Source organism: Tasmannia lanceolata, unplaced genomic scaffold, assembly GCF_043159265.1.
Source record: "Tasmannia lanceolata isolate RefF3 unplaced genomic scaffold, GAP_Taslan_0.1 ptg000002l, whole genome shotgun sequence".
In the NCBI taxonomy this organism is placed as follows: Eukaryota; Viridiplantae; Streptophyta; class Magnoliopsida; order Canellales; family Winteraceae; genus Tasmannia; species Tasmannia lanceolata.
This window is the reverse complement of record NW_027518679.1, coordinates 46,893,181-46,914,960: the sequence shown is the minus strand read 5'-3', so window position 1 is coordinate 46,914,960 and position 21,780 is coordinate 46,893,181. Positions and strand designations below refer to the sequence as shown.

Here is a 21,780-nt window from a genome sequence, read left to right as displayed (position 1 = left end):
CCCGCCTCTCTCGGATCGGGGTCCACACCTACTGTAGTGTTTGTGTGGTTCAAATCTCTGAGATCATGCAGTTCTTGGAGATCGACGATGCGTCGGGCTGTTGTATCCTGGGGGTGATTGCGGCCAGTAATCTGCTGCATCGAAATTAGTTTCCACATAGGCGCAAATTCACCTTAAAGGGAGTGACAAAGTTTGCACCTCATCTCGCCGCATCGGAAAAGGTTTCACTAACATCATTTGTTTGATTGTTTCTATTTCTCAATCAAAGTCTAGTAAGCCATATTATTCCCTAAATTCTCAACAGATCATTTGTGCCAACTCAATTACAATACAGATATAACATGAAGCTAGAAACCATAAGAACTGAAATGGATTCATCGTATTTAAGAAAATATTAAAACTTTATTAAGACTTCTACGAGCCAATTCAAGTACAAGCATTACATATACTAGATATATTATTTGAAGCCAGCAACATAAGAGCAAGAAAGGGGTCAACTCATCCGTCCAAGCTCAAGAACTAATCTTGTTCAGAGAACTGAGCATAGAGCTCTGGTTTTGATAATCGTGGTGTGGGGATGAGAATGACTGGGTTTCGTTTCCTTAAAATCTGTCCGAATTGGTCATCAAGATCAAGCTTCGCCCCCTTTGGTAATTGCCAGTTGAACGAATGCAAAAGTGAACCCAATACAAATCCTAGTGATTTTTCTGCCAGGGAAACACCTGGACAAATCCTCCTCCCGGACCCAAATGGAATATAACGAAAATCATTTCCCTTATAATCCCATTTCCCAGTATTCAAGAACCTTTCCGGAATGAAGTCATTGGCGTTTTCCCAAACAGAAGGGTCCCTTTGTATTGCCCAAGAGTTCACATAAATGCCAGAATTCTTAGGGACAGTGTAGCCATTGACCACGCAAGTCTCACTCGGAGTGTGAGGGATCAAGAAGGGATTGGGAGGGTGCAAACGAAGCACTTCTTTCACTACTGCGTCTAAATATGGTAATTTGGGTACGTGGTAATCTTCTAAAATGGAGTCCCTACCAACTAGTGCATCTAATTCATCTCGAGCTTTCTTCAATGTTTCTGGTTTTAGTAGCATCTCGGCCATGGCCCACTCTAATGTTGTCGAGGTTGTGTCCGTCCCAGCAGCCACCATGTCCTAGCACAAGTAGAACAAGTGTCAGTATACCTAAAGGTAATGATTTATACGAGCAATGATAGAATGAAGGGCGCCCTTGCAAAAAACACCTTCTAGGGCACCCTGAATGGTTGATTTTCTGCAAAGTGCATTTATGGTGGTACTGAAAAAGTGAATGGGGCCTTAAAAAGTGGAAACCATGTTGACTTTGCAGAAATCAACCAATAGGGTACCCTTGAAGGTGGCTTTTGCAAGAGTTCCTCGATTTATACAGTTGCAACTGGGCCAGGTTGGTTAAACAAAAAATAGTCAACAAAACGAAAACACACAAAAATGTGTTATAAAATTTGTCAACCCGTTTTTCCAAATCTGGTCAGGTTGGATCAGGTTAGAACCATTGAATTCGGTCAGTCCGAGCCAAAAACAGAAAAAATTACAATAAAAAAAGGCCATACCCCAAAGATTTTGAAATAACAATAAAATCAGGGGGATGGGTTGCAATTGGGTCGGGTCGGGTCGGGTTGCTCAAGGCCTCAACCCTGAACTGGCCAAATTAAATTAGGATGGCTTTTTCTAACCCTACCCAGCCCAGCCCAATGCATGCAGAAAATCTGGTTGAGCCCAGCCCAAGTTGCACCCTAATGAAAATATTATTTCCCAATCCTTAATTATATTGTATATCTAGCTATTTTGTTAGAAAATTACTAGCAAGAGGGCCTTGACTTGAGTCATGGTCAAGGGCATTTTGGGATCGGCTTGCTCTTCAATCTTCAAAAGTATATCAAGAAAATCCAAGCTATCTTTCTTGTTGCTCTTCACTCCCTGACGTTGTTCTAAGATTGAATCAAAAATCTTATCAAACCATGACATAAGACTCTTCATTTTACGACGCACTCCTTGTAAATCAAACCGGGCTACTACCGGAAACAAATCAGAAATATTAGGTTGTCCCAATAAGTGAACAATTTCTCCCATCACTTGTCGAAACTCGGCCGCAACCCTAGCATCAATCCCACCTTTCACAGTTTCACCCCACAACATGCTAGTCATAGAGTTAAAAATTGTTTCAGTTATTTCCTCTGTGATATTAACCGGAGTTCCAACTTTCGTGTACAAATTTCTCAACGTCTGATAAAGTTGCCTTTGCCTGATGCCTCGCCCGGCTTCGATGCTCCCATTGTTCAGAACCTCTTGGACGCAGACCTGTTCAAGTATAAATGATTAAATCAAAACCTAATAATTCCTTGGTATTTAAAATCCACATGTAGGCCAACCCGAAAAAGAGAGAGGCCACACATGGGAGTGTGGAAGTATAAATGATTAAATAACAAGGGAAGTTATATGGTGGGCGGCCGTGCGTGCACGAGCAGCTCAATAAACGGTGTGGTCCACATTATTTGGGTGATCTAAAATGTTCATTTGTTGGGCCATAACGTAGATAGGGCGTGCCCAGAAAATCTTCTCCATATGATGATCCTAACCCGTTTGATCTGAGGATTAGGATCATCCTGTGGAGAAGATTTTCTGGGCACGCCCTATCTATGTCAGGCCCAACAAATGAACGGTTTGGATCAACCTAAAATTATGTGGGCCCCAGTGTTTTTTGGGGCTGCAAGTGCATGCATGGCCGTCAAGGATATAATTTCTCAAATAACACAACTATTAAAGCTTAAGCTTTTGGAGTAATTTGTTGTTTCACAATACCTTACGAAGCATCCGCCAAACTGCACCGCGACTCCATACGATATCGGACCCTTCATACGTCATTGATATTCCTCCGGCCACATCGTCGTGGTTAGAAAATATGATGTCTTGGTCTTTAAGGATTTCCTTAGCCATGGCCGGGGAATTCAATATAACAATGACTTTGTTGCCGAGCTTCACCTTACAAATTTGGCCGTAGATCGAAGATAATTTGGCAAAATAACGGTGGAGATCGGGTTCAATAAACGGAAGGTTTCCGATCAGAGGTAAGCCTCTAGGGCCAGGTGGGAGTGGCAATGTTCCCTTTCGCGATTTTCTGAGCACCCAAAAGAACCAAGAAAACGTGAAGATTGCAATGGAGATTAAAACTAGTGTTTCTTTGCCAAGTCCAAACCATGACCCAACTTGAGAAGGACTTGATTCAGTGGAGGGGCTTTGAAGAGTGGTAGTAGCCATGGTGAAGAAATACAAAGGGATGCTTTGCCTTTGTATTTTGTTTGAAGGCTAACTTGTTTTCAACATTCACACAAAGTAGGGTATTTATGCACATAAAGTGGAAATTGCATCTTATTAAAAAAAATGGCTCGAACTGCTATGTTCTTTTTTTATTAACTGATTGAGAACATGTGTATAGTTTTTCAACCACATGATTTAGTATCGTCCATTGTATTTTAATATCAAAGTAGTCTTCACTAATGCTTTGCATACTTTATTTTATTTTATTTTCCATTGAAAAGATGTTGCGCTTAGAAGATCCATCGTTAAATTGTTGGGATTTTCTTTTCCAATTTTAATAAAATTGGCGGCAACATCATATCTACTTCACATAAGGGGATTCACGTGAACTAAAACTACTATATTCTGTCAAAATAAAGCGAAGCATGCAAACAAGTTGTCTAATTGTTAATCTTCTAACGTGGTTTCGCTCAGTTTCCAAAATATCAGTTGTCTTTATAATACAAAGAAACCATGGTGACCGTTCGATCTTACATGTGGATCCGAATGCTTCACTATGACAAGACCTCAATGTCAGCACGTCTGACTTCTGTTAATCTGAAGCGTCCATTTGATAGGCTTTTCTTTAGATCTCTTATAGTCAAAAAATTATGTGTGTTATTGGAGGATTTGCATGATTTCTAGGAAATATGAAGGCATATAAAAGGAACGGATCAAATTAATCAAAGGTGGTATTGGTCAATGGGAGTGAATTTTGATGTGCACCCATCCGGTAAGTATGTGCACCCATCCGGTAAGACTTGGTTCCCGGCCACTTCAATCTTTCTTTGACATTTTTCTAATTTGTTTTTATGGATGTGCTACGGACCATCACAGGGGGCATTTTACGGGCCGCGCTGTGGCTGCTCTCTCATGCAACAGCTTGCCTATGGAATGCCTTCTGTGACGGTCCCTAGCAACACTCAGAATTCTCCAGATGCTCTCAATTGCCAATCAGCATCCAGCTAGCTAAGTGTAGATCACCAACATCAATCAAAAAAGAAAAATGTTTTTTGTAGGGAAATGACCCCCCCCCCCCCCCCCCCCCCCCCCCCCCCCCGAAACGGGTAATATCCCCTCCCTTTTAACAGTTTCTGTGAGAATGGTTCACTGCTTGAGGATAAATGAGTTTCCCTCTCTGAATTGCGAAGTTTGCAAGGGCATCTGCAACTGAGTTTCCCTCTCTGAATTGGTGATTGCAAGTGGGAGACAAAATGCAAAGGAGTGGTTGAATCTCTTTCCAGAGATATTGGATTGCCCAAGGGATTTGCCCTTTCCCGTCAATGAGATCGATTAGAACTTTGCTATCTGATTCCACGATCATCTTGCTCATATTATAGGCCTTGCAACAGCGGAGCCCGTCCAAGAGCGCACGAGTTTCCTCAACCATGTTAGTGCCTTTCTCATAGTAAAGAGAGAAAGCTAAGATAACCGTTGATTTTTCATTTCGAATAACTCCTCCTCCACATGCTTCTCCAGGGTTCCCCTTCGAAGCTCCATCTATGTTGAGCTTAAGAGTTCCTTTAAGGGGGTCTCTTCCATAGAATCGAGCAATCCTTTTGAATCATTGGACGGCAAGGAGAAATGCCAAGCTGGGACAGAGAAAGAACCTCTAACAAGTCTGGTTCTTTGAGAGGAGAATGGCTACAATCCAGCTTTATGATACCCTCTGAAATGGTGCTGATGATTCTATTGGTGGGATTAGATTTTCCTTCCATTCATCTGCTACACCGCTCTTTCCAAATTTCCCAAGCTATGATGGGCGCTGTGATGCTGAATAGATAGGGTGCTTGAGTTTTTCCCACACCCCAAGGAAGTAAAAGGGGTGAATATATCATTCCCACACCCCACCACACCCTCCACCCGCCATGCACCCAACAACCACACCCAAAACAAACAAAAAAACGTGACATATTCGCCTCAAGTTGCTTACCAAGAATATATCATTTCCCATCAAAAGCTAATTCAAAATCTTCATATAATATCACAAGCATGGACGGATTCAGGGGGGGCAAGGCGAGGGGGGGTAGTTGCCCCCCTAAAAAATTTCATATACATTTAAATTCCAAAAATAGCCTTTTGCCCCCTTTTATTTCTTGGTTTTTATGAATGGTGCAATTGCCCTTTCTAACTTTTGCATAGCATATCTTTCTGTTTACTAAAATAGCTCCCTTTTTTTTTGCCATGATATACTTGCCCACTTTTTACACAGGACAACCCACTATAGTGTGTAAGAGTAGCCAAAAATTCACTTGAGGGGCTGTCCTAAGTGAAAAATGTGGGCAATCCCTTTTTGCGCAAAACTATTACTCTACAAAAGTTAAATCGTATCCTACTTTATTGTAGAAGTGACTTTCTTGTAAGCATTTCTTTCTTCGAAATAATGGTTGTCTCTTAGGGGTTGTTTGGAAGAAGAGAAATTTTTTGCCATGGAAAATTTATTTTCAAGTATTTGGTTAACTCATTTTTCTTGGTTTTTTTCCAATATCATGGTGTCTTTAAGGCTTTTATGAAGATTTATTAATTATTGAGAAAAGTGCTCCTGCGTAGGGAGCTCCCTGCTCACAAGTGGCTTAAAAAGCCACCAATTGGTTGCTTTTTGGGGACCCCATAGAGGTGGACCCGCCATACGAACCAATCGGTGGCTTTTCAAGTCACACGTGCGCAGAAACACTTTCATCTTAATTATTATATGACAATAATTGTTCGCCCCCTCTTTTGCAAATTCCTGGCTCCGTCCCTCATCACAAGCATGGTCTACTTATCCTCCCAAGTGCCCAACCCTTTCAAGATCCTATTCCCACAATAGTCAAACAAATATTTAAATAATAACATGTACACTATAAAAGTGGTAACCCCTCCCGCCTAATACAACATGCTCTCCTAGCTCCCACTAATGGATGTAAATATGTAATTATGGCCTACAAATCTTTAGCAAAGGCCAAAGTTGATCCACCCAAAATAAATACATGAGGTGGTGGGTATTATTGGGCTTTTGCATCATGCCCTTTTCACGATTCTCCTCTCTCTAGGTTTCTTCCCTTTCCTCTTTCTAAGGGTAAGTCATAACTTTGTACAACATAAGTAGGACCCAGTGAACTTCTATGGATGGTCCGATTCGAAATAAATTGTGACCGAGACTTAGAAATTAAGTAGTATATGAAATGCACCCTGAAAAGGATCCGAGTGATATGGCCAGGACATAGGTGGATCCCATCGGAAGTGAATTAGTTGACACCCATGGCCTTAGCTTGCACAATGGCTAGTGAAGTTTAGTCTCCTAAATATGTGGGCGTAAAGTTCTGCGCCACAACAATACAATAAAGGAGAAGCTAAAATTCGGTGTTTCCTCGGAGATTTCAAAGCAAATACTCTGTAGCCTTTTATTAAAAAGGTGTCTGAAGTCTGAACTGATGTTTTCTATATAAGAATGATGATGCAAACCGTAATAAAAATGATGATGCTAGCCGTTCAATCCGATCTTACATGTTGATTGTGAACTATTTTCTTCCCTATTTATCCATCCATTTCTAGGATATTGAACGTTCGGGCCCAGTAGAATGGATTCAAATTAGCCGTTCTAAGCTAAACGAAGGGAATGTTTGATGGCTCAGTTTCACAGTCTGCTTGATTGCCACAAATGTTGGTTCTCCCACCAGTTTCAGTTGGGGATGTACTTTTACACTAGTGTTTCGCGCCCACACCCATGAGACCTTGTTATTTAGCCCACAAATACCACTGGAAGATCCGTCCTGATCATCCATTGGTCCTCATCACCACGAAAGTGTATCCCTCAACAATTGGAAGTCGATCATGTTGAGTTAGATGTCTTGAATTCAAACCCAATTGGAATCCGAAATATTGTGTGTGACCCGGAAAAGATCTGTTTATTCGGCAATGTGTGGGCTTTGCGGCATAGCCCCAGGCCGCTTGGCCCGGCCTGTTCTTTCAGCCCAATAAGACTAATTTATGGCCCGCTTTATATAAAGGGGCTTTTAGGGTTTATTTCATGGAAATTCTTGAAAAGAGGGTTGAGAGCTCGAAAGAAGGGGAAAAGGGTGTGCTAGGGTTTCTAGTGGATTTGGTGAGAGAGACTGATATTCTCTTGTAATCTCTTGATGTTCTAATGGATTTTTCTCGACGCCTCTGCTGTGGACTAGGCTTTGCCAAACCACATAAATCTTTGTGTTTTTTGTATGTTTGCTTGTGTTTGTTGTTTCGTTTTGCTTTGCCATTGAAATTGCAGATTGCGTAACAGGGGTTTTTCACCATAGATCATTTGGGAAAAGAAAGCAAAATGTCCCCTCCCTAAAAAGTGCCTATCCCCAAGCAATACAATTCAGCTGAACTTTGATGATTGTTACAAAGAAAACACAGGCCTGCCGGTATTGGGGCCGGGTATCTTTAGGTACCACGGAAGGTAGAATTATAAAGTGTTATTCCCGGCCTAGTGAAGAAAAATATTCAAACGAGGCTAAAACAAGAATACTATTGATTGGTCTTCATAAGATTTTATACAGTGCTAAGGAAGGTGGTACCGCCCTTGATACTTGATCCAACAGCGGCCCACTTTTTAAGAGGTTGTTAGAGGATCAAATATCAAGGGCGGTACTTCTAACTTACCGCCTGCACGAGACTTCACACTCGGGCACCATATAATTTCTTTGGTCTTACACACCATATGGAGTTGTTGTTTATTCTTGCACCACCTCTATAGGACATATCATTGTATCATTCCAATAATAAATTTTAAAAACATAATATAGCTTAAATCTTCCATTCATAGAGCTTGAGGAACATTGGGATGATGTGTCTTTTAAGACACAAGCCATTTTCTTTATCAATTCAAAGTTTTAACTCACTCCTAAACTAAAAAGTAAAATAAAATAAATTATATTGCTTTTGAAATAGTTTCGATTGAAAATTTGAACTCACTCCTAAATCAAAAAGAAAGTTTGAACTCACTCCTAAATCAAAAAGAAAGTTACACATTGCTTTTGAATAGAATCCCTTCAATGGAATATAATTTTATAATTTCTTGATGAATTGCAATACATTCAAGTATAAGTTAACGAAATCGTTGAGGGGGGGGGGGGGGGGAGATATCACTGACCGTCATTTATTCGTTTTATACTTTAACAAGGGCTTGAGCTTTTGAAGTAATTGGTAGTTTCACATGGAATCAGAGCAATTGGTTATTGGCATGGGTTCATCTTGATATTAAAAATCCATATGTAATGGCTAAGCCAAAAAGAGGAGCCACATGTGCCAAGCGTAGCCCAGTCCTAAAAAGAGGGGCCACACGTGAGGGAGATTGTTAAAGTATGAAAAGATTAAATAATGCCTTCTCCAGCAGCTTAAGCTTTTGGTGTAATTGGTTGTTTTCACAAATCCCTCAAATGAATTGCTTCAACGAGAAAGGTTTAATCGAAGAAAGCAAATAGTAGTAATTCTTAGAAATCAATATAGCTATCTGTAGACACCCCATTTTGACCTGACGCCAATTCCCCAAAAATTGAATAAATCCTGAATTCCCGAAAAACCCGAGTCCTAAAAGAAATCAATTCCTATGCAAATTGCAAAACAGGGCAAAAAGGGGGTGAAGTATCTGAATGGGTGTGTCATTACCAATTCCCTTGTGCTAAAAAAAGAAGTGATATATTCGCCCCTCTCATTGCCAACCCACCCCTTAGTAGGATAAAGGAGTAGTCAAAATACACTAGTAGAGGGGCTGTCCAAGTAAGAGAAAGGGGTGAGATATATCATTGCCCTTTTGTGTTGGATCTCTCCTTGCCTAGAGACACCCCCTATAGTGTTAAAAAGAGTTGTCATAAATGTACTAGATGGGGACTGTCCAAAGGAGGAGAAAAGATTCGAATATATCATTTCCTTTTAGAGCCCATCGAATAGGGTTTGTGAAGGGGTTCTTCTTTTGGTGCTTCTCCCAACAGGCGAACCTCATTTGTGGGGGTGGGGGGCAGCCACCGAGAGAAAAATGTAGAGAGAGGGAGGAGAAGATAAGTGGGTTTGTGCCTTGATGGGGTGTGAAAACACCAGCCTCTCACAGGCCGCCACCTATCCCAGAGTAGGTGAGCTGCAGCCTCTCACAGGCCGCCACCTGTCCCAGAGTAGGTGAGCTGCAGCCTCTCACAGGCCGCCACCTGTCCCAGAGTAGGTGAGCTGCAGCCTCTCACAGGCCGCCACCTGTCTCAGAGTAGGTGAGCTGCAGCCTCTCACAGGCCGCCACCTGTCCTGGACACCTGTCCAGGACACCTCACCAGATTTTCCCTATAAATAGAGGATCAAAGCTCAGACCAATGGGTAATGCGAAAAATCCCTTCTCTCCCTAAAAACTCTTAGACATCTCCCCTTCACTCCTGCTCATACTGACTTGAGTGTCGAAGGGCCTATCCGGAGTAAAACCCGGTCTGGTCTTCTGACCTTGCTTGCCTTGTGCAGGACTCAGCCCTCATAGCAGGACTCTTTCTCGACCACCTCACTCCCCGTTCACTCCGGTCCCTCAGGACTCAGCTCCCCTAGTCATCCAGCTCAGCTCTTACATCACTGCTGTACCTGTTACCGATTTTAGGTCTAACAGATTGGCGCCATCCGTGGGACCCAGAACTAAAAGCTGTCTTTACACATCCCACTCACAAAAATGGCAGGACGCAAGAGTACGCGGATGCCTACTGCGCGGGAGCGGACTACCCAAACCGCGCTACCCCGTAGGACCCGGAGCGAGCGAATTGCATCACTAGTAGTAGCAGCTTCTGCTACAACAGAGCAGAGCCCGGTTCGCTCAGAACATCTAAATCCCTTGCCCACCCCGGAGCAAGTTCAAGCTCTATTTCAGCAGATGACAGCCCTCGTTGGGCAATACCAGCAATTACTTCAAGTGCCCCCTCAACCTCCCCCAGAGGCTCCGCGATCTGTCCAAGGAAGGCCAGACGTCCACAGGGGAGAGTCATCACACCATGGTGAGGGCCGAACTCATCATTCCACCAGACAAGTCCTTCACCCCACGACGAGGCATGCCCAAACAGAGCCTCATCACCGTGAAAGGTCGCGGTCCCCCTCCGCACAGAGGCGCCGAGCTCATAAAGATCGTGCGCCACCAGCGAAACGTCGACCTCGTCGTAGGAGTCGGGAGAGCAGATCCGGCTCCGCGGCGAGCCAGTCTGTGGAAAGGATCAGGTCCTTGGACCACAGGACGGATCTGCTACTACAGAGAATGGAGGAGATGGATCATCGGATAGAGGAACTGGCGAAGGACCAGAGCCGGCCCGTCTCCAAGGCGTTCTGAAGCAGGACGCCATTCACTGATGATGTTCTGGGTGCCCCAGCACCCAGAGGGTTTAAAATGCCCGCCGTCCCTCAGTATGACCGCACTACAGACCCCGTGGACCACTTGGAGACGTTCAGAACAATTATGCTCCTCCACGGAGCTTCCGATGGCTTTCTTTGCAGAGCGTTTCCAACGACGCTAACTGGCGCGGCAAGAGACTGGTATTCCAGGATCAAACCGAACTCCATCAACAATTTTGATGATTTTGGAGAGGATCTTGTCCGCCACTTCATGAGCAGTCGCAGGCCAAGGAAAACAACAGCTTCCCTGATGGCCTTGCGACAGGACGACAACGAGCCTCTGAAGGTGTTCGTCCGCCGATTCAACAAGGAGGCACTTCAAGTGCCAAATCTAGATCCCTCAGCAGCAATGAATGCGCTCCTCGCAGGCGCCAGGTCTAATGATTTTCGTCGAGCGGTGGCTCGACAAAATCCGCACTCACTAGCGGATCTTAAGGCCGGGGCAGAAGAGTACATAACGGTGGAAGAAACACTGGCAGCTCTTAATTCAAATCGGAGGATAACCTCTGAAGAGAAGAATCTCCCTAAGCAGCGCAGGGAGGATAAACCTCCCAGGAGAGAGAAGGCTCTGCCTCCTCAGAGAAGAGAAGAAAACTTCACGCCTCTCAACACCTCCAGAAAGCACATACTGGCGGCGATCAGCGAAGAAGAGTTCGTGAAGTGGCCTGCTAGAATGATCTCCAAGGAAAACAGGAGAGATCCTTCAAAGTACTGTCGGTTCTACAAGGACCACGGCCACGACACAGATGATTGTTGGCAACTCAAGCAGGAAATTGAGCAACTCATCAGCCGGGGCTATTTGAAAAAGTATATCCGAACTGACAGCCGCAACCAAGAGCGCAGAGGAAAGAGCCCCCAGGGCCGCAGCCCTCGAAGATCACAGCAGCCCCCTGCTCGGGACAAAACCCCTCAGCTGGCCAATGCGCAGCCTGAGGCACCCCAATCTCAGCCAAGGGGGGTCATCGGTACAATTATGGGTGGGCCTGCGGCTGGGGGCACCTCCTCCACCGCTCGCAAAGCATATGCACGGCGAGTTAACGCCGTGCACACAACCAGCAAAAAGACGAGAACGGAGAATGAGATCTCCTTCTCAGATGCAGATCTGGATAATCTTATCCTGCCCCACGACGATGCACTGGTTTTAACCATGCTCGTTGCCAACTGGGAGGTGAAGAAAATCCTCGTAGACAATGGGAGTTCGGCGGACATTCTATACTACCACGCCTTTGAGAAAATGATGATAGGCGACGACCGTCTGAAGCCGGCGAACTCAGATTTATTTGGCTTCTCCGGAGAGGTCGTGAAAGTGGTGGGGCAGATCGAGCTCCCTGTTCTTGTCGGAGATCCACCTTGTCAAGCTTTCGCCATGGTCAACTTTCTGGTAGTAAGGGCCACTTCGGTCTATAATGCTATCTTGGGACGGCCTGGCCAGAACCTCATCCGTGCAGTAACCTCGGCCTACCACCAAAAAATGAAGTTCATAACCCCCAATGGTGTGGGGGAAGTTCGAGGAGATCAGCCTCAATCCAGAGAGTGCTACGCAATGGCACTCAAAGGCAAAAATGCAGTGGAATCACTGCCAATTGAACTGCTCGATGTAAGGGACGAGCTCAGAGGGACTCAACCTGCTGAAGACCTCCTCTCCATCCCAGTGTGCCCATAGGACAGTGAGAAAGTCGCTCTGATCGGTTCCTCCCTCAGCAGCAGCATTCAGCACCAGCTCACCAATTTTCTCCAGGACAATAGAGATGTCTTTGCATGGGTTCCTGCCGATATGCCCGGCATTGATCCAGAGATCAGCACACACAGGCTCGGTGTTGATTCAACCTGTAAACCGGTGAAGCAGAAGAGACGACATTTCGCCTTCGAAAGGCGGCAGGCAATAAAAGAAGAAGTGGAGAGGCTTCTGAAGGCTGACTTCATTCGCGAGATTCGATACCCGGACTGGTTGGCAAACATAGTCCTAGTCAAGAAGACTAATGGGAAATGGAGGACCTGCGTCGACTTTACCGATCTGAATAAGGCTTGTCCTAAGGACAGCTATCCACTCCCGAAGATCGACCAACTCATTGACGCCACAGCGGGTCATGAACTGTTGAGCTTCATGGACGCCTTCTCCGGATATAATCAGATCAGGATGTACGAGTCGGATATACCAAAGACCTCCTTCGTCACAGATCAAGGGACTTACTGCTACCGAGTTATGCCCTTCGGCCTCAAAAATGCCGGAGCTACTTACCAAAGGCTTGTGAACAGACTTTTTCAGAACCAGATCGGCCGTAACATGGAAGTCTATGTAGACGATATGCTGGTCAAAAGTCGGAGTGCGCAGGATCATGCGTCTGATCTCAGAGAAACATTCCAGGTCCTGAAGAAGCACAACATGAAACTTAACCCCACCAAGTGCAGCTTTGGTGTCAGTTTGGGGAAGTTCTTAGGATTCATGGTGAGCCGGCGAGGGATAGAAGCAAACCCAGAAAAGATCAGAGCCGTGATGGAGCTTACTGCTCCAAAAACCATCAGGGAAGTCCAGCGGCTCACGGGAATGATAGCGGCGTTGGGTCGCTTTATCTCCAAATCAGCGGAAAGGTGCCTGCCCTTTTTCAGCGCAGTCAAGGGACTCAAGACTGCGCCCTGGACGGAAGAATGCCAGATCGCATTCGAAGAGCTGAAAAGGTATTTGTCCTCTCCGCCATTATTAACAAAGCCGGAGCCGGGCGAGGAGCTATTTTTGTATCTCTCCATCAGCTCCACGGCTCTGGCAGCTGTCCTCGTCCGTGAAGAGCACCGCCAGCAAAAACCTATTTACTATGTCAGCAAGGTTCTTCACGACGCAGAAACACGGTACCAGCGGGTCGAGAAATTGGCTTACGCGCTGGTAATGGCCGCCAGGAAGTTAAGGCCGTACTTCCAAGCTCACACTGTAAAGGTCTTGACTGATCAGCCACTTCGACAAGTTCTCCATCGACCAGATATCTCCGGGCGACTTGTGAAATGGGCTGTAGAGCTAAGCGAGTTCGATATTCAGTACGCACCCAGGCCAGCTATCAAGGCCCAAGTACTGGCAGATTTTGTAGCCGAGTGCACTATCCCCCAGCAGGTCGCCGACCCTGAAGCATTGCAGCTCCCAGTTGTAGAGAAAGTAGTCCCTGAAGAGCGTATGACTGAGGAAATTCGGACGGAAATCAGGCCACCGTCAGCCGGACAGGACTCCATAACCAGCACACCGACTTGGGAAGTATATGTCGACGGATCTTCAAATAAAAACGGCTGTGGAGCTGGCCTCATCCTCACTGGGCCTGATGAGTTCACTGCGGATTACGCCCTGAAATTCGGGTTCCGTGCATCAAACAATGTGGCAAAATATGAAGCCCTCCTTGCCGGAATGAGCCTAGCGATTCAGACCGGCGCCCAAAAATTGAAAGCATACTGCGACTCGCAGCTGGTAGCAAACCAGATTCAAGGGGTCTACGAAGCCCGAGACGAGCGTATGATTAAATACCTCGCCAAGGTTCGCCAACTTTCCAGCCGGTTTGCAAGTTTCGAGGTCATCAGAGTACCAAGAACAGAAAATGCCAAAGCTGACGTGCTGTCAAAACTGGCTGCCTCTGGATATACCACTCTCGGAAGCATACACATGGAGTTTCTACAAAGGTCCAGCATCGACAGTAAAGCCATGGAAGTCATGCAGGTGGAAGATGAGCCGTGTTGGATGGATGAGATCATGGGTTATCTGCGCGATGCTAGACTCCCGGAGGATAAGAAGGAAGCTCGTAAGGTGATACAGAGAGCTGCCCGATTCTCCCTCAGTGGTGACAATCTATACAAAAGGTCATATACTCTCCCATATCTGAAGTGTCTGAGGCCGAGCGACGCCGCGTATGCACTACAAGAGACTCATGAAGGAATTTGCGGAGAACATCTGGGGGGCAAAGCTCTGGCGATAAAGGTGCTGCTCAGAGGACTGTATTGGCCTACTATCAGGCAGGATGCCCTGGATCTGGTTAAAAGGTGTGAGAGGTGTCAGAAGTTCTCTCCTACCATCCACCAGCCCGCCGTAGCAATGGCTCCAATTATTAGTCCGCTCCCCTTCGCAGTATGGGGGATGGACATCCTGGGCCCTTTCCCACCGGCCTCTGGAAAGCGCATGTTCGTGGTAGTGGCGATCGACTATTTCACTAAGTGGGTGGAGGCAGAACCTCTGGCCCAGATCACTGAGCAGAATGTGCAGAACTTCTTCTGGAAGGCAGTAGTCTGTAGATTTGGGATTCCCCGTGTCTTGATCACAGACAACGGCAAACAGTTCGATTGCCGGAACTTTCGAAAGTTCTGCTCGGACCTAAAGATTGAACAGAGATTCACTTCGGTTGCTCACCCCCAAACCAATGGGCAAACGGAAGTAACTAATAGAATCCTGCTTCAGGGGATAAAGAAGAGGCTGGATGAAAAAGCTGGCCGATGGGCAGATGAGCTCTATCACGTTCTGTGGGCTTACCGCAGTACTCCTCGCACGACGACTGGTGAATCGCCGTTCAACCTCTCCTTTGGTACTGAGGCTGTGATACCTTCCATTGCTAGGCAATTGAAAAATTAAAGCCAATTTGATCAGTATGATAGTGAGTAGCTGACAGTATAGTTGGCATGTTTGTTAAAGCCAAATTAAAGGCACATTTGTTTCTGAAGATATCCTCCACGATATTTTTTTTAATGTCATTCTGGCACATGATTTGAAGGTTCATCTCTTGATTCCCATTTTGCTTAATTAGTTTCATGATTCTAAGAATCTAAGTTCTATATGAATTCATGCTAGATTTCGCGTTTGTAAAGGACTTACCATTAGATCAACCAAAATGGCATGCCCATTAGTGATTAAACATGCATGGCTACAGCTTTCACTTTCATTCTTCTATGCAGCTATCTGCTCATATTTAGTTCTCGATTGGATCAATCGAAAAGATGATTGTTTGATCAATGACTTTGTCGGATTGGCTTCGATTCATATGGAGCCAGTCAACAGCAAACCTCTTACCCTTCTTGGTCTCTTTCCTTCCATAGGATTCTTATAGGGCTTAGGGGTTCTCCCTTCTCTGACATCATCACTTTCATAGGGTTCAGAGTTATCTTTCTTCCTCCTTTCGGGATTACTCTTCACACGTTCCTCGGGACTCTCTTTGCATCTCGGGATTCCGTCAATTTTGGGAGCGTTCCATCGGGTTAAGGCGATGACGAAATGATTCTTGAGCCAACCCTTTGCCCTTTACATCGTCTTTCCCTTCTTGAGATTCTTACAGGGTGTAGGGGTTTCTCTTCTTTCTGAGGTCGTCATTTCTTATGGGATTCAGGGGTTCCACCTTGTCTTCTTTTTGGGACTACTCTCTTCACGTTCCTTGGGATACTCTTTGCATTTCGGGATCCCATCGATTTTGGGAACACTTCGTCACTTCTCTCGGGTCAAGGCGACGAACGGAAACCTCCTGAGCCAAAACCCCCCTTTCAATCAAAAGGGATAAAAAAACACATAAAAATCAAATAGTAAAAATCAAAAAATCGTCAAAAACATCAAAAATATTTTTCGAAAAAGCTGTTTCGAACTAAGTTGGCTTGATCCCTTTCCACAGGGTACGTAGATAACTTGGGTCCACCCAAGTTCAGTCAAACCTTTTTATTAAATATTTTCAAACATTTTCAAACCTTTCAAAACAAAAATAAAAATGGGCAAGGATGGTGATTGCCAGGTCACTCGGAGTCCCCTTTTCATTCCTTTTTCGATTTTGATCATGGTTTTCCGGTTTTCATCGGTTTTCCGACGTTTTATTGAGTTTTGGGACGGGCGATGACGTAGCGTGGCCCCTTCACAATGATCGTCCTCGTTGAGCCCAACGATGGGTCATGACAATCGTGAGACTTGTCCGATCTTCAGCAGATTAGGATCGCTGGGCTTGATTCCATTTGAATCGCCCTCTGAGCCTATCATGTGTTCCATTTTCTTTTCCCTGGCATTTTTGGTCATCGCATACCTTTGATTTTCCAATCCTTTTATTTTCTTACATCTTTTCAGCTCATTGTGAGTTTGTCTTTGGTTTATCATGAATTGCCTTTCTTTAGTTTGCTTATTTCTCTACCGTGTGATTGATTGATATTTCTCAAACTTGTCTCTCGCATAGGTTCGCATGCTAGTGTGTTTACTTTACTGCTTTTGTTGCTTAGCTATAGCATTTACTCGTTCGTCTTATCCTGATTAACTGTCTAGCTATAGCTCTTTACTGCTTTCATTATCTCATTATATCTATCATTGTCTGTTTAGTTATAGTTCTGCATGCGGATGTTACTGCTTTCCTAGAATGTGATGAGTTAGGATTAGATGCGATGAGTTAGGATTTGGATGTTTATTTTCTTTTGCCCTAACCGGGTCATGCATGCTTAGATAGACGTTTTCTCAGGGACGCTCGTTCCCATTTCACATGATTTTCGCCCAAAACTCTTCAACGTTAATTAAAAATGGCACAAGAGACCAAGTGCTTGTACTTGGGAGAATTGGGGGTGCTCTTCGGCACGAACCTTTGCATCTCTGGTTATCCGTTGCGACAGAGCATTTTATGGGGTTCCAGGGCCGACTCCCTGGATGGCGACTCTAAGTTATTTTAGGTATGTCTTGGTTTCGAGGCTCTTGTCTCCGGATCAAGATGTATCTCATACATATACATCGCCACCCATGCTGTGAGTGGCATCTGTTTCGAGAGTTCCTTGGTAGAGCTCTCCTTCACATCGTGGAGATCTTAGAGGATTGACGGGAGATCTCGCGTCCCTTGCTCACCGTCCTCGGGATCGGGTCCACACTATCCTAATAGTAAATGGAAACATAATTGTGACAATTCAACTTTACAAGAAATGCATCAATCAGCTATAACAGTAGTGGTTCTGAGGAAGACAATAGCTTCTCATGCATTATCTAAAGTAAAGAGTTCTCCCTATTCAACACAATAATAAATGCATCGGTAACTTCATGAGCCATAGCACATAGGATTTCATGAATACCCAAGGATCACAGATCGACCAAACCATGATCCTGCCAAAGAAAGAGGGCCAAACCCTAACAACATCAATGCGCATAGATCAGAGCCAGTGATGTAGTGGACCACCACATGACCATAATGTGGGACGAAATCACGACCCACCAATATCAACAATCAAAATCTTTCCAAGGAGGTTGCTATCACTCGATATAACATCATGTGTATTTTTAAACATGTAAGGAGTCCTAATACTGTTGCCATTTTAAAAAAGAGTGCTAATACTATTAGAATTCTGATAAAGTCTCTTATATTATACATAATCTTATCAAAATTCTATTAGAAATAGATCACAAAGTCTTCAACACCAATTATCAGAAAATCAGAACATAAGAGGGAGTAGATGATGAGAGTGTGATGTAACTGAAGCTCTGATATCAAATGCGAGGGTACGGTGAGGCTTAAGGGTAAGGTTTAAAGCAATGTGATCAATTGAGGGAGGAAAAGATAGGGAAAAGGGATGTGTAAAAAGTTGAAAAGGTTAGTTGAAATTGTTGAAAAGGGCACTAAAAGAAACTAACAGGATCTGAAACTAATGGAATTCCTTCCTATTTCAACTCAACTTGGCTTTCCTATTTCAACTACAAGACAAAACTCGTCCAACACAGTCTCCTTAAATAACTCAAACTTTTTCCTAAATTCGTTGGGGACTGGTTTTAGGAAGGGATATTTGACTGGTTATGCAATCTTTAATTATAAAGATGGGGAAGATACGTAGGCTGATTTGGTTTAGAATGCATGTATTTGTAGGCTTTTACATGGCCAACTTCAACTCAACTTGGCTTTCCTAATCCAACTAAAACAAAGAAAAGAAAAGGACTAAAGTCATCCATGCACAAAGTCTCCTAGAATAACCCAAACTTTTTCCAAAATTCTATCGAACTTTTCTCCTTAAAATTTCTCTCAAAAGTCAAACTAAGCTCCTAAAAAATCTCCAAATTTTATCCAAACTTTTGGAAGGATAATTTGGCCACTTATTGAAATCGATCGGAGCCCTTGATCTGGTCGAACACCACTACCATATTGTGGGCCCTTTGCTCGATCAAGACCTCACAAATATCAACGATCAAAATTTTTTGAAAGAAAGCCTAGATAATCCTCTTTTAGATCAAGGGGGTTAGTATCATTTTTTTTAATCGGTAAGCTGGGGTTCAACGGGGACCCCTACCAGTTTATTAGAATGTGAACAGACCTAATACCGGTCAAATCTATTTGTAATATGTAAACAGACCCTGTATACAATATAAGATTATTCTTAATCATGTTCTGTTGAAACCTGAAAACCATGATCACAAAACTTTGATACCACTTATTCAAAGAAAAATCAAAGCAAGAAGCCAAAAGCCAAGAAGGAAAGCCACACAAAAACACAACTCACAAAATGAAGAGAGAGACCTTTCTTCTTTGAATAATACACAGTACACCACTATCACAATTACGTTTTGACGTTTTTCGTTTCACCCAGTATTCATGTTCTCCTCTCCTCCTTTTATATGTAACACAAGGAGACAAACGCCAAGAGTCTTTTTCAAAACAATTTCAAGAAACCCAATACCAAAACCGTTCCTTCACTTTCTAAAACCCAAAAATTCCCTTTTTCTTAACTACAACTCTAAAGTATTATCTTACTCTAAATTCACCACAAAAATTATAAACTTTTCTAACTACTAAAATAGCAAGTCCTAGTTTAACTAGGAATCATCCATGTGTGGGCCCGCACACAGCCCGACGCCTACAGCTCCATGGATAGTCGGCAATGACTCTCAATATATTCTTCTATATAAAAAATCTAACAGTATTAGGAGGGTTTACTTTTTTAATGAAATATATGCTTTTATACCAAGGTTGCCAGAGCAGGAATCGAAAGCGGGAATCAAAGGTTCCTGGAATGGTCGGAAGCGGAAATAGTGAAGTCACCGGAAAGTTACCGGAGAGTCGTCGGAGATTCGTCGGGAATCGTTGGGAGTTGGAAATCGCCAAGGAATCTCCGGAGAATTGACGGGGAATCATGTTTCACATAACATTAAACCGCGGTTCCCAAAAGTGGGAATCACATTTCTGGGGAATCATAAACCGCGATTTTCAAAAGTGGGAATCCCGTTTCCGAGGAATCCGAACCGGGATTCCAAGTTTTTGGAGATTCGAGAAGAATCCCGTTTCATATTCGAGAACCGGGGAATCGGGGTTCCCTACTCCCAGGGAAGAATCATGCTTCCCTGTTTTATACAAAATAAACAACAATAATAATTTCAGGTGTATTACACCAACCACTTAATATTTCAAAATCTATTCTATTCATCCCGAAAACAATAAAAAAAAAACAATTTAAAAAAAAAATAAAGATGATAGAAAAACCAACAAGATAACATGTAAATCAAAAGAAATAAATGCAAACATATGTAGAATTGGATCACAAAATCATCAACTTCGATTTCAAAAGAAAAAAACAGAACATGAGAGAGAGTAGAGAATACAATAGTAAAAAAGAACTACTAAAGTGGGGTTTAAGACATATATGCAGACAAATCGATGAAATTGACCCGGAGAAGGAGAAGAAGAGTTGTGGGTTTTTCTGAGATTCTTGTGAAATTGTGTTGAGAGAGATGGGTCCTATTCCTATATAGCTTGAGGGCCCGGGAATTGTATTCGCATAGAACTACATAACCATCTCTATTTACAGGTAACGGAAAAATGAGGACAGCTTGAAAAAAGGCTAAAATCTAGCGTTTCACTAGGAGTTAAGAACTAGCTCTAGTCGTTATTGAGGATGAGTGGGGGTCGAGAGAATTAGATAATCCGGACCGCTGATTAGTCACGGACCAACAAACCCACGGCTAGAAATACAAAGAAAAAAATCCATGCCATTGGGCACACAAAGGGACCCACCCGACATGATGCTATTTGGGCCGTACTTTAGGTTTGTGTGGGTCCCGTCCGTGCAGGATGGAGGATGATCATCTATTCATTTGATGACGATTGATCTAGATTGTTCAGAATGTGGGCCCAACATGTGATCGCCAAACACTTACGATTGGACTCTCCTAACTGTCCGAATGTAAAACTAGAAAAATTTCTTTGTAGAGAAGACCATTAATGGTTAGGATCATTTGATTGTTGAGGTTCGTGCACTGATCAAATGGTGGAAATTGATCTTCCAACAAACATGTCTGGTAAAAACTTTCCGTTCAATCGTTGCACGATCAGTGGCCGGGGGGGGGGGGGGGGGGGGGGGGGGGGGGGCGTCAAGATTAATCTTCCAACCATCTACAGTGGGTGTACCCACCATTTTCTAATTATGCATGATTGAGATTGCAAGGGCTTTGTGGGCACATGAGAAATGTGTCCTAATTAGCGATGAACAAATTAAGAGATGTCTCACACCTTATCAACAACCTCGATCACCACACATGTTTCACGTGTGCATTAGACAATTGAGGACAAAAACAATCTTATTCCTCCCAAGATTACTTATTTGTATGCAAATAATTGTGAGAGAAGTGGTAGGAAGACGCCCCCGTTGGGTCAGCTTCTTAACATTCCTCTCTAATATAACGCTTAACAAAGCAATACATCATGTCATTATATTATATATATATGTAAAACATAATCATGGACGACGTGAGCGCCACGTGCCACCCCTTCTATTTTCCGTTTCTCCTGGACGACGTGGATGCACCACGTGGCACCCCTTCTATTTCCCGTTTCCTTTCCTCTTATATGAGAAAATATATGAGAAAACATCTCTCTTATCTATCGATTGAAAGGCATCATATTCGATTTCAATAGAGATAAAAAACGCTAACACAAGCATGTCTTTGGAAAACATGAAAAACACTTGTGTCAAAGTCCCAAGGTACGTTAACACCAGATTCAACCCAAAAACTGATCAAGTCAGCCAAATAAACTACTATTGCAATTCCTATTATGTAGAATGGACACCTAATTAATTAAACCTAATAATTTGCTTAAAGCAATGATGGCCGTAAACTTCTATTGTAGTTCCTCT

At 43.7% G+C, this 21,780-nt stretch overlaps 1 protein-coding gene across 1 annotated transcript; it reads right to left on the bottom strand.

Annotated features, from left to right (window-relative positions):
* Positions 1-382: 382 nt before the first annotated feature.
* Positions 383-3,357, bottom strand: LOC143875971 (flavonoid 3'-monooxygenase CYP75B137-like). Its single transcript, XM_077377551.1, has 3 exons — positions 2,845-3,357; positions 1,846-2,343; positions 383-1,161 (listed from the first exon to the last, which is right to left on the bottom strand). Exons 1-3 carry the CDS (start codon positions 3,298-3,300, stop codon positions 520-522), a joined length of 1,596 nt encoding a protein of 531 aa, XP_077233666.1. The 5' UTR covers positions 3,301-3,357; the 3' UTR covers positions 383-519.
* Positions 3,358-21,780: the final 18,423 nt, after the last annotated feature.

Coding starts and splice junctions, on each gene's coding strand:
- LOC143875971 (XM_077377551.1), bottom strand. CDS start 3,300: ATGGCTACTACCACTCTTCAAAGCCCCTCCACTGAATCAAGTCCTTCT. Junction 2,344..2,844: donor TTTGGCGGATGCTTCGTAAG/GTATTGTGAAAC, acceptor ATACTTGAACAG/GTCTGCGTCCAAGAGGTTCT. Junction 1,162..1,845: donor AAGTCAAGGCCCTCTTGCTA/GTAATTTTCTAA, acceptor TACTTGTGCTAG/GACATGGTGGCTGCTGGGAC.